Source organism: Geotrypetes seraphini, chromosome 9, assembly GCF_902459505.1.
Source record: "Geotrypetes seraphini chromosome 9, aGeoSer1.1, whole genome shotgun sequence".
Taxonomy (NCBI): Eukaryota; Metazoa; Chordata; class Amphibia; order Gymnophiona; family Dermophiidae; genus Geotrypetes; species Geotrypetes seraphini.
The window spans coordinates 34,536,012-34,548,244 of record NC_047092.1 but is presented as its reverse complement, the minus strand read 5'-3'; the positions used below and the strand labels follow the sequence as shown (position 1 = coordinate 34,548,244).

General features: G+C 44.2%; 1 protein-coding gene across 1 annotated transcript in view; it reads left to right on the top strand.

Moving 5' to 3' along the window:
• The window catches only part of LOC117366892 (mucin-19-like), a 200,096-nt gene that overhangs the window by 163,536 nt on the left and 24,327 nt on the right, over positions 1 to 12,233 (top strand). Inside the window, exons 87-88 of the mRNA XM_033958868.1 lie at positions 2,590 to 2,700; positions 9,380 to 9,419. Of these exons, the coding sequence (XP_033814759.1) occupies positions 2,590 to 2,700; positions 9,380 to 9,419 (151 nt within the window). The remainder of the gene's footprint in view (positions 1 to 2,589; positions 2,701 to 9,379; positions 9,420 to 12,233) is intronic.

Sequence of the window (12,233 nt, the reverse complement as noted above, 5' to 3'; positions counted from 1 at the left end):
CAACTGCTGCCACTGCTGTTACTCCTCTTCAAAGCAGCCTGCTGAGGTTTGCCGGCTGGCTGTAGCGAACCTCGCAGGCCACTCTCCACCTTGTGTCAGAGGGAACGTGCTACCAAGGTGGAGAGTGGCCTGCGAGGTTCGCTACAGCCGGCCGGTGAACCTCAACAGGCTGCTTTGAAGAGGAGCAGCAGCGGTTCGTGCCAGTGGGCCAGAAGATGGATGGTAAAAACAGGCATGCACAACAGGGGGCAGGGGGAGACGGAAAGGGGGCTGCTTTGGGAGGAGGGGTGTACTGGGGGGCAGACAGCAATCATGCTTTGCTCTAGGAGGGGGAGGGAAACAGAAGGGGCCACGGAGCAGGCAGGCATAGCACAACAGGGGGCCATGGGGGCAGACAGCAATCATGTGGCCCATGCTGGTAAGAAGTGGAGGGGGAGAGGGAAAGGGGGCTGCTTTGGGGGGAGGGATGTGCTGAGGGCAGACAGCAATCATGGGAGGGGGAAAACAGAAGGGGGCCACGGAGAGACAGGCAGGCATGGCACAACAGAGAAATTCAGGCAGGCAGGGGGCCAGGGAGACAGAAAGAAAGACAGACAGATAGGGGGCCAGGGAGAAACACAGACAGAAAGAATGACAGACAGCATCCAAGGAGAGAGAGAGAGACAAAGAAAAACCAGACAGACAGACATCCACTCTAGCACCCATTAATGTAAGGGGCTTAAACACTAGTACATAAATAAAGATATTGAAAACATACAGTGAATGGATATATATGCATAAAACCTATATAAAAAACATAAAACGTAAAATGATTTAAAATGAACTAAGCTACAATCAAATTGAGCTACAACATTTAGGGGTCCTTTTATCAAGGCGCGGTAGGGGTTTATCGCGCGGAATACCGCACGTTAAACTGCCTGCCGCGCTAGTCGCTAACGCCTCCATTGACCAGGCGTTAGTTTTTTTGCTTGCCGCAGGGGTTAGCTCGTGATGAAATGTCCGACGCGCTAACCCTGCTAGCGCAGCTTGATAAAAGGACCCCATAAAATCAAAGTAAATAAGTGTAAATAAATTCAAGTGCATACATAAATTAAGAGCATATTAAAAATAAAAATAAAAGAGATACACCAAGCTAAAATAAGATGAAATACCATAAACCACAAAATGTACAAATATAACATTTGGATCACAGGATATCAGAATAACTGGTGTTTACATTGGAACCTTCATAAAAGATAAGAGATCGCATAATGAGTGAGAGAACTGAAATCCTTATAGTGTCTAGACACAAAAGCATACTATATGAACAAAAGTTGAGACATGCATCAAAAACAAGGTAATTGGAATGCTTACCTGCAAAGTTAAGACTATTGTCATATAATATCAATGGAATAGGCTGTATTTGACGGCTGAAAATAAGGATAAAATTGATTTAAAGTTATCATGAGTAATTGTATAGTGTTACAGATACCCCATGTTCAGTCCCCTTCTTCCCTGAAAAGTCGAATGAGCCAAATGCTTGAATAAAAAAATGTGTTTATCTTTTTTTTAATATTTTGGTAGAGATTCCATCCTGTGAATCTCTATAAGAAGTTGTTCCCAAAGGGCAGGTGCCAACCAGAAAAAGGGCACTGTCATGCGTTGAAACCCAGTGAGCTTGATTTGGTAAAGGAAGACCTACTCTATGATGAGTTAAATGAATAGCAGATACTGCACATTGACTGCTAACACAGCAGAGATGACACTAACTATGTTGCATTAACTGCCCACACATTAACTATGAGGCATATGCTCCTCCCACTCTATGCCCTTCAATGGCTGCTTCTACATTAGGTGGTTAAATGGAGGTTACTATGTGTTCTTAATGTGCAGCTTAGCAAAAACAGCCCTAAGTATTAGAGGTACTGAAATTTGCCAAATTTAATTTTTGTTGGCACTGATTCTGGTAATGGCGCCGTAACTTAGGTGGCAATAGGTGCCCTACAGTCACCTAACTTAATTGGTTTAATTGTCTTTAATTGGCGTGGTAATTGACTGTGTCGTTTAAAACCAATTAAAACATTGCTAAAAAACGTAGGCGCCTGCGGGTGCCTACAAAAATGTCACCAGAATAATATCTGCTGAGGCGGCTAGCAGTTCCTAGGGTAAAAATAGGCATGGTTTCGGCTAGGAATGACCCTAGGCGCCGTTAGGCACCTCTGTCGAAGTGATTTACATCAAACATAGGCACCGATAATGTCTTCAAAACTCAGGCCTACTCTACCAGTACCTCTTATTTCTTATTATGTCCTTCCCTCATTTATTGAATTACCTGTAAACCGTGCCGAGCTCTATCTTTATGGAGATGATGCGGTATACAAACTTAAGGTTTAGTTTAGTTTAGTTTATATCTAACGGTAGCCGCAGTTCTGGAAGCAGCAGATAAGTGTGACTGACACACGAATGGTGAGGGTTGGTTTTTTTTTTTTTTGCAGCTGCTTATATAGATGCCATTTGTAGAATCTGGCCCTTTCCATCTAATGCACAGTTTTGATCTTGGTTACCAAAATATCCTCTGACAAAAATGTTTAATTCTCATCAACATTATAGCTTGGTAGCACAATTCGTGATCCAAACAATAATTGTGTTAACTACACCTGCACAGCTGGAGGCATGAAAACAACCGTTTTAAATTGCAGCAACACGTGTAACTGCCCAGTGGTGAGTACATGTAAATTTATTTTTTGTTGGATCAGTTTATAATTATTTTTAATTATGTTACAGTAGACTCTCAGTTAACCAGCACCCATGGGGATTGATAGATGCCGGATAAATGTAGTTTCTGGTTGCTTGAGAGTTATTATTAAAAATAGGCCTAACTAATACTATACCCCATACTATGCCATACCATAAACTGTTCCAGACTAACTACCGGACATGTGGTAGGCAAAGTGTAGGCATACTCAGGTGTGGCATGTCACATGTTCCCTTAAATTTCTGCCAGAAATTGATTTTATTTTCATTTTTATTTAAAGTACTAGCTGATGCCCCGGCGTTGCACGGGTATTTAATTATAGCAATAACACTGTAAATGGATTCAAATAAAGATACTTTATAGTGGTGAATTAAATTATTTTTTTACAGCTTAATAAAAAGTACAATATTAAAATTATAATGTGAAATATTTGACAAACTGAATACAATACAACTAACACAAAACTTGATTATAAACAACATTTTTAGTTTCACCTCCAGGAGCAAGAACATATAAATTGTTGGGTGAACCCACCCTTGAGCAAGCAACATAGAGTTGTGGGCCGAGAGACCCCCAGAACATATCACCCCAGGTAGTGAGGGATCTGCATATCAAGTTTCGTTCAAATCGGTCAAGCCGTTTTTGAATTACTGTGAGAATGGCAGCTTTTTACATTTATTCCATTGACATGAATGGGTGATATATGATTTTCTGTTTGTAGCTCTGCCCACGTGTGCAGGTGGGCCGCGAGACCCCCAGAACATATCAGGCCAGGTAGTGAGGGATCTGCATACCAAGTTTTGTTCAAATCGGTCAAGCCGTTTTTGAATTACTGTGAGAATGGCAGCTTTTTACATTTTTTCCATTGACATGAATGGATGAAATCTGATTTTCTGTTTGTAGCTCCGCCCACGTGTGCAGGTGGGCCACGAGATCCCCAGAACAAATCACCCCAGGTAGTGAGGGATCTGCATACCAAGTTTCGTTCAAATCGGTCAAGCCGTTTTTGAATTACTGTGAGAATGGCAGCTTTTTACATTTTTTCCATTGACATGAATGGGTGAAATCTGATTTTCTGTTTGTAGCTCCGCCCACGTGTGCAGGTGGGCCGCGAGACCCCCAGAACATATCACCCCAGGTAGTGAGGGATCTGCATACCAAGTTTCGTTCAAATCGGTCAAGCCGTTTTTGAATTACAGTGAGAATGGCAGCTTTTTACATTTTTTCCATTGACATGAATGGATGAAATCTGATTTTCTGTTTGTAGCTCCGCCCACGTGTGCAGGTGGGCCACGAGATCCCCAGAACAAATCACCCCAGGTAGTGAGGGATCTGCATACCAAGTTTCGTTCAAATCGGTCAAGCCGTTTTTGAATTACAGTGAGAATGGCAGCTTTTTACATTTTTTCCATTGACATGAATGGATGAAATCTGATTTTCTGTTTGTAGCTCCGCCCACGTGTGCAGGTGGGCCACGAGATCCCCAGAACAAATCACCCCAGGTAGTGAGGGATCTGCATACCAAGTTTCGTTCAAATCGGTCAAGCCGTTTTTGAATTACTGTGAGAATGGCAGCTTTTTACATTTTTTCCATTGACATGAATGGGTGAAATCTGATTTTCTGTTTGTAGCTCCGCCCACGTGTGCAGGTGGGCCGCGAGACCCCCAGAACATATCACCCCAGGTAGTGAGGGATCTGCATACCAAGTTTCGTTCAAATCGGTCAAGCCGTTTTTGAATTACAGTGAGAATGGCAGCTTTTTACATTTTTTCCATTGACATGAATGGGTGAAATCTGATTTTATGTTTGTAGCTCCTCCCACGTGTGCAGGTGGGCCTTGAGACCCCCAGAACGTATCATCCCAGGTAGTGAGGGATCTGCATACCAAGTTTCGTTCAAATCGGTCAAGCCGTTTTTGCGTGATCGCGGCACATACACATACATACACACATACCAGGCACATACACACATACATACACACATACATACCTCCGATTTTATATATATAGATAGATTACGGGGGGGGGGTTTTGTTGTTTTTTTTTTAATCTCTGGTTGCTTGAGTTCTGGTTAACAGAGAATCTACTGTATTTGATATGTTTTACTTTACATTTTATTGGCGATGGGTGTCAAACAGTATAAGTTCAGGAAGGTAGTATGTGAGATAAGTAAATAAATAGAGCTTATCTGATACTGTAGTGTCACTTAATGGAAAGAATTGTAAATTATGAAAGTTTTGAAAACAAAAGGCAAAAGCATGTTTTCACATTGTTTACACTTCACATATTTGTTATCACTACCTATGGCTGTGCCATGACACACAACTTCTAGCTTTGCAGGGATTTGCCATAGCTTTCTAGATGGTACCACTATAACTTGGAAGAGTACCTACTAGAATGACACAGCATCATTTTGTATTTTCTTGTATACATAGGCACATAGTAAATGACGGCAGATAAAGACCCGAATGGTCGATCCGGTCTGCCCAACCTTACCCTCTCTTTAAATTACTGATTTAATTTAAATTTTCCTTCTTCTTAACTCTTTCTGGGCCAGAACCCAAAGCTCTGCCTGGTACTGTGCTTAGGTTCCATCAAAGCTCACTTCAGCCCATCTAAACCATCGCAGCCGTCGAAGCCCTCCCCAGCCAATCCTCAACCAAATGGCCATATATGAACACAGACTGTGCAAGTCTATCCAGTACTGGCCTTAGTTCTTCAATATATACCATTATTTTCTGATTCGAGATCCTCTGTGTTCAATCCATGCTTTTTTGAACTCTGTCACTGTTTTCCTCTCCACCACCTCCCTTGGGAGCACATACCAGGCATCCACCACCCTCTCCTTAAAGAAGAATTTCCTTACATTACTCTTGAGTCTACGACCCCTTAACCTCAAATTATGCCCTCTGGTTTTACCCTTTTCCTTTTTCTGGAAAAGATTTTGTTCTACGTTAATACCTTTCAAGTATTTGAACGTCTGAATCATATCTCCCCTGACCCTCCTTTCCCCAAGGGTATACATACAATTTTCATCGCCTTCCTCTGGACCGCTTCAAGTCTTCTTATGTCCTTTGCCAGATATGGTCTCCAAAACTGAACATAATACTCCAAGTGGGGCCTCACCAATTACCTATACAGGGGCACCAACACCTTTTTTTCTTCTACTGGTTAGGCCTCTCTTTATACAGTCCAGCATCCTTCTGGCAACAGCCACTGCCTTGTCACATTGTTTCTTTGCCTTTAGATTTTCGGACATTATCAACCCAAGGTCCCTCTTCCCATCTGTGCATATCAGCCTCTCACCAACCAGCACATATGGCTCCTTCCGATTACTAATCCCCAAATGCATTACTCTGCATTTTTTTGCATTGAATTTTAGTTGCCAGATATTAGACCATTCCTCTAACTTTTGCAGATCCTTTTTCATGTTTTCCACTCCATCCGGGGTGTCCACTCTGTTACAAATCTTAGTATCATCCGCAAAAAGGCAAACCTTTCTTCTAACCCTTCAGCAATGTCATTCACAGACATATTGAACTCACAAACAATGCCAGGATCTGCACCCAGTGTCCCCTCCCTCACACCTTCTCCTGCCAGGTTCTGTACTCAACCCCCCTCCCTGCCCAGTTCTGCACCCAGCCCCATTCCCTCCCTGCCCTGCACTCAGTCCAATTCCCTTTGAGGCTCTGAACCTTCTCCCTGCCAGGCACTATACCCTGTCCCACCTTACTTCCATGTACCCTCTTCCCACCAACAAGAGTCAACCTCATCAGTGATATCACAATGGCTTGATTGTCCCGTACTCCCCTCTGCCCTCCAACCCAGCCAGCAGATTAACTCTTCCCCTTAACTGAAACCACCTAGTGGTAGGCCGGGACAGGAGGAATCCCTCCTGCTGATTGCAAAGCTAGTAGCCAGCGGTGCAATCGGGCCGGCATGCAAGAGCAAGCTTTTTGTGGTCCCGGCCAGCCCTGCACCACTCCTCGACAGGCTGTTTGAAGGAGCTTACAATCTAAACAGACACTTATAGAAAAGCAGGGTGTCATGGATACAGTTAAGGGGAACGGTTAATCTGCTAGCTAGGTTGGTGAGCAGTGGGAAGTAGGGTTATGGATTGAAGGCTATATCAAAAAGGTGGGTTTTCAGTCTGCTTTTAAACAAGGGAAGGGGCGTGGTGGACAAACTCAGGTGGTTTATTCCAGGCATAGGGGGCAGCTAGATGAAAGGAACAAAGTCTAGAATTGGTAGTGGAGAAGAAGGGTACACCTAAGAGCAGCTGATCTGAGGAACGGAGTTCTCTAGAAGATGTATTAGGAGAGAAAAGAGAGGAGAGATATTGAGGAGCAGCAGAATGAATACACTTGTAGGTCAGCAATAGGAGCGTGAACTGTATGAGAAGGTAGATAGAGCAACAGGTGAAGTGATTTAAGGAGAGGTGTGACATGAGTGTAATGAGGTTAGTAGAAGATGAGTTGTGCAGCAGAGTTTTGCACAGATTGCAATGGGGAGAGGCTGCACTGCAGGAGACCAGTTAGAAGTAGATTGCAGTAATTAAGCGTGAGGTTACAAGAGTGTGGACAAGGGTCCGGGTAGTGTGCTCAGAAAGGAAAGGGTGAATCTTGGAGATGTTGTAGAGACAGAAGAGATAGACCTTAGCAGTTTGTTGGAATTGTGAAGAAAATGAGTGGTCAGAATCAAAGATGACTCCAAGGTTGTATCAATTAGAAACCAATTAAAAGATTGTTAAAAAGAAAATGCTTTTTTTGCCTCAGTTCGGACGTCTGGGTGCCGGTTTGTGGGACAGGTTGTTGAGGTGGGGTCGGGTTCGGTTCCCTCTTTTTTGGCATGTCAAGACCGCTGGGGTTGGACTGCAGGGTCTATGTTTGCATACCTGCAGCTGCGTAGTTATTGTTTGGCGCTCCGATCACCAGAGAATATCTTGCCCACTTTCACTTCCTTGGATCATCAGTTTCTGTCCGCCCCATCTGAATTTAATACGCTCTCGGAGTGGTATAAAGTGGGGAAGGAAAGACGGTCTAGTAGATTTCTTGATGATATGGCAATGGATTGGACTTTAGCTTTGGGAGAGCAGGTCACTGCTGATGAATTAGTTCTGTGTTTTCAGGAATGTGCCTCTGCCTCCCCTAATGTGAGTTTGCGGGAAGTACATCTGCAGATTCTACACCAATCTTATTTAACGAGATGTAAGGGTCGAAAGATGGGGTTGTGGCCTGATGACTGCTGTCCCCGATGTCCAACTCGTCGGGACACCTTGGTACATCACTTTCTGGAATGCTCATATGTAGGGCCCTTGTGGATTTTTGTGCTTCGGGAGTTGGAGAAAGTTATAGGACTGACAATAGATTGGTCTTACAAGACGTTGCTGTTGGGTGTCACAAGTCCCCTGGTGGAGGCGGGTGTTGGCGAACCTGGGAGGCGCTTTCTTTTGGTGGCCTTAGGAATCACAAAGAAACTAATTCTTCGTTACTGGATTGGCACCACGCGGCCAACAGTCCAACAGTGGCGGGCCAATAAGTCTTTGATGGCTGGATGGGAGAGGCAGCACCGCCGGGGGGTTGCGAGCTGGAAATCTAGGACCTATTTGGATTATTGGAGTTCCTTTTAATGATGGTTAGAGATCAGGGGTGTACAGGGGGGGAGGGGTTGGGGGGGAGGGTTTCATTCAAAATTGGATCTGCATGGGAGATGATAGGTTAGGGATTTGTTTATTTTGTCTGTTCTTTACATGAACCCTTGAATTTTGTACTTGATGTTTTTCTCGTTTGGTCACACTTTGTATCTTCTCGTATGCATTGATCCTTCAATAAAAATATTTTCAAAAAAAAAGAAAAAGAGGCATCTACAGTGATGTTAAATAGGATCAGGGACAGTGGGGAGCCTTGTGGGACTCCGCAATGCGTGGTCCAGATGGAAGAGCTCATCATCGTGGAAGACTTGGTAAGAGCAATAGCATCCAGGCAAGAAAGAAGTATGTCATGGTCTACTAAGTCAAAAGCGCTGCTTAGGTTGAATTGCGGAGAAAGGGATCTCTGTCCTCTACTTAATAGTTGTAGATGTCATTCATTAGTGAGGTTAGATGTCATTCATTAGTGAGGTTGTAGATGTCATTCATTAGTGAGGTTAGAACTGTCTGTGCTGAATAGTGGCCAAAAACTTGACTGGGGTGCCAGGGGTGGGATCAGGAATGTGTGAGTGAGACTTTTTCCTGTTGTTGAGAATTGGGATAGGGATATACTTTATTGTGAGGGATCAAGGAAGATGTGGATTGATGTGATTTTTGCATCTTTATTTTTATTGGCATTAAGTATGTATCAAGGCAGGTGCACAAGCTCATATAGAAATGATTTCAAATGTGTATTCTCACTGTAAAATTTAGAATACATGTCTATTTTGAGGGATTGCCCAAACTGTACTCCATCACACTTCTGGGGATCTACACCGGCAAAATAGCAGCTTTTTAAATCACTATTTGCATGTGTAAATGTTGTTACTGTATTTCCATATATAGATGTTTCTGAAATATGATCCTAAACTAAAAAAGAGAAAATACACATAAAGGAGTAATTTATTATGATAAAAAAGCATGTTTGATTCATTCCTGATTATGTTTTTTTCATACAGAATGCGAGACAATATGATTCTCTGGGTTGCTGCTTCACATGTATGTATATTTTCTATCATTCTATTTTTAGAATTCAAACATTGTTAACCAAAGGCAAGCAGCAAGCAGTGTCAGGTCAAAAGCGCGCCGGGACAAAGGCGCGTGCAGACAATTGAGATGGGGGGGGCGTGGGGGGAACCCCCCACTTTACTTAATAGAGATCGCGCCGCTTGTGGGGGGTGTGGGGGGTTGTAACCCCCATATTTTACTGAAAACTTCACTTTTTCCCTGTTTTTAGGGAAAAAGTTAAGTTTACAGTAAAATGTGGAGGGTTACAACCCCCAAACCCCCCACAACGCCGGCGCGATCTCTATTAAGTAAACTGGGGGGGCTCCCCAACAAAAACCCCCGTTGGAGCCCCTAAAAACTGTAATTTTCTTCGGGGCGCGCCTCCATCTTACGCTCAGTTGTCGGCGCGCGCCTTTGTCTTTCGCGGGGTTGTCTATGAACCGCAGCAAGCAACTGGGTTCATGTTACTTCTGATCTGCTTTCAAGTTTTTATTTATTTATTTATTTAGATTTCTATCCCGTCCTCCTAACAGTTCAGAATGGGTTACAAAAAGACATTCACAGTATAGGGAGAGGATATGAAGCTAAAGACAGGGACTACAGAGAACAAAAGAACTAAAAAAGGAAAGAGGATACTGATAGAAGCATACAAGGGGACAGTTTCCTAACTATATTGTCACTATTGGCACGAGGTTAAATTATTTAATTGTGTATTAGCAAAATAGCATTACATGAAAATATCAAAGTTTGCTTTTTTATACTTCTCCCTCCCTTCACTGTGGACAAGCAGGCAAGCAGAAGAAAGCAGAGGAGAGAGACAGAGGATTTAGAAGGACAAAACAGAAGGAAGGGAGGCAAACCGAAGCTGAGAAGGAGAGAGAAGAGGCAGGAGACTAAGGGGATTGGCGCGAGTTAGCTCCACCCCCCTGACATCAGCCACCGAAGCTCCCCCTTAAAAGGGAAGGGGCCAACCTCCGGAGCACATTGCAAGGCAAGCAGGAGAAAGCAGAGGAGAGAGAGAGAGAATTTAGAAGGACAAAACAGAATAAATAGGATCAGGGACAGTGGGGAGCCTTGTGGGAAGGAAGGGAGGCAAACCGAAGCTGAGAAGGGGAGAGAAGAGGCAGGAGACTAAGGGGATCGGCGAGAGTTAGCTCCTCCCACTCCTGACTTCAGCCACCGAAGCTCCCCCTTAAAAGGGGAGGGGCCAACCTCCGGAGCACATTGCAAGACAAGCAGGCAATCAGGAGAAAGCAGAGGAGAGAGAGGATTTAGAAGGACTAAACAGAAGGAAGGGAGGCAAACCGAAGCTGAGAAGGGGAGAGAAGAGACAGGAGACTAAGGGGATCGGTGAGAGTTAGCTCCGCCCATCCCTGACGTTAGCCACAGAAGCTCCCCCTTAAAAGGGGAGGGGCCAACGGCACGCAGCCATTCAGCGCGCAGCAAAGGCGAGCGGCAAAGGTGCTTGCCTTAGAGAGAGCACCTTTGCAAAGGGCTTCAAGAAGGGCAGAGTCAGTACATCAAGGAAGGGCGACAAGGTAAGAAAACCAATAACTAACACAGCAGAAAATCTATTAGAACATATAAGCAAAACAAAGCAGACACAGAGGGCACTTACACACGTAACATCTGCAGGTCACACGTAAGCTGTTAACTGTTATCTTAAAGTAGGAGCGTCAGCCAACACGGACACACAACAATACTCAACACTAGATAGACGTGATACATTAGGAGTGAATACAGGGCAAAACACACAAAAGAAGTAAAGAATCAGCAAGCAGCAGACACAGAAGAACACAAACACTCACACAGGTATAAAAGAACCAGTGAACTAAAAGAGAGTACTCCGGAAAAACGTGAACGACAATGGAAGCAGAGGGAAACCAGAAGATGAGCTTTCCAGTGTTCTGCACAGACTGTCATATGTATGACTACCTTCCCTTGGGGAGACAGTCATATGTATGCGCTCGGTGTCTGGAGCTGAAAAGCTTGAAGAAGGAAGTAAAGCGACTAGAGAGTAAGATACAGGAGCTAGAAGGATTTTACACTATGGAGGACCCAATCAGGACAGCTGAAGACTTCATGAATGAGAGACACATTGAGGAGGAAGTCAGGGAACTCAAGAAATTCATCGAGGATGCCTACAGGAGGAGGGTGGAAGAGAATGAACTTCAGATGAAAGATGAACTTCAGACTGTAGACTTTGGAGCCCTGGGTGAGAAGCTGAGGAGGATGGATGCGCAGGTGGTCTTCTCCTCGATCCTCCCAGTTAGGGACAAGGGAAGAGCCAGGGAAGATCGTATCCAGAGAACAAATGACTGGCAGCACGGATGGTGCAAGGAGATGAACTTCGGGTTCCTGAACCATGGAGAGGCATTGCAAGGACTATAGGGTCCAGACGGACTACACCTGACCAGAAGAGGTAAGAATGTCTTTGGACACCGACTAGCCCACCTACTACATAGGGCTTTAAACAAGGTAAGTTGGGGAAGGGTACTGGCACAAACAACCAACCTGGTGAGGTAAGCTGCCAACCCATTTCTGAGGTAAGTACACATTGCATTTCCAAGTCTGGGGTAAGTACTCATTGCAATTCTAGATCTGAGGTGAGTACACACATTTCCGAGTCTAGGGTATGTACATATTGTAATTCTGGTTCTAGGGAGGGTACACACCTTGCAAACAGTACTGAAGGAGGCAAGTTAGCTCAAGCAGGAATATTTCCACAGGGACATAACAAACATAAGGTATGGAGGGCTATGTACGTCAATGCCCACAGATGGAGCAACAAGATTCTGGAACTAG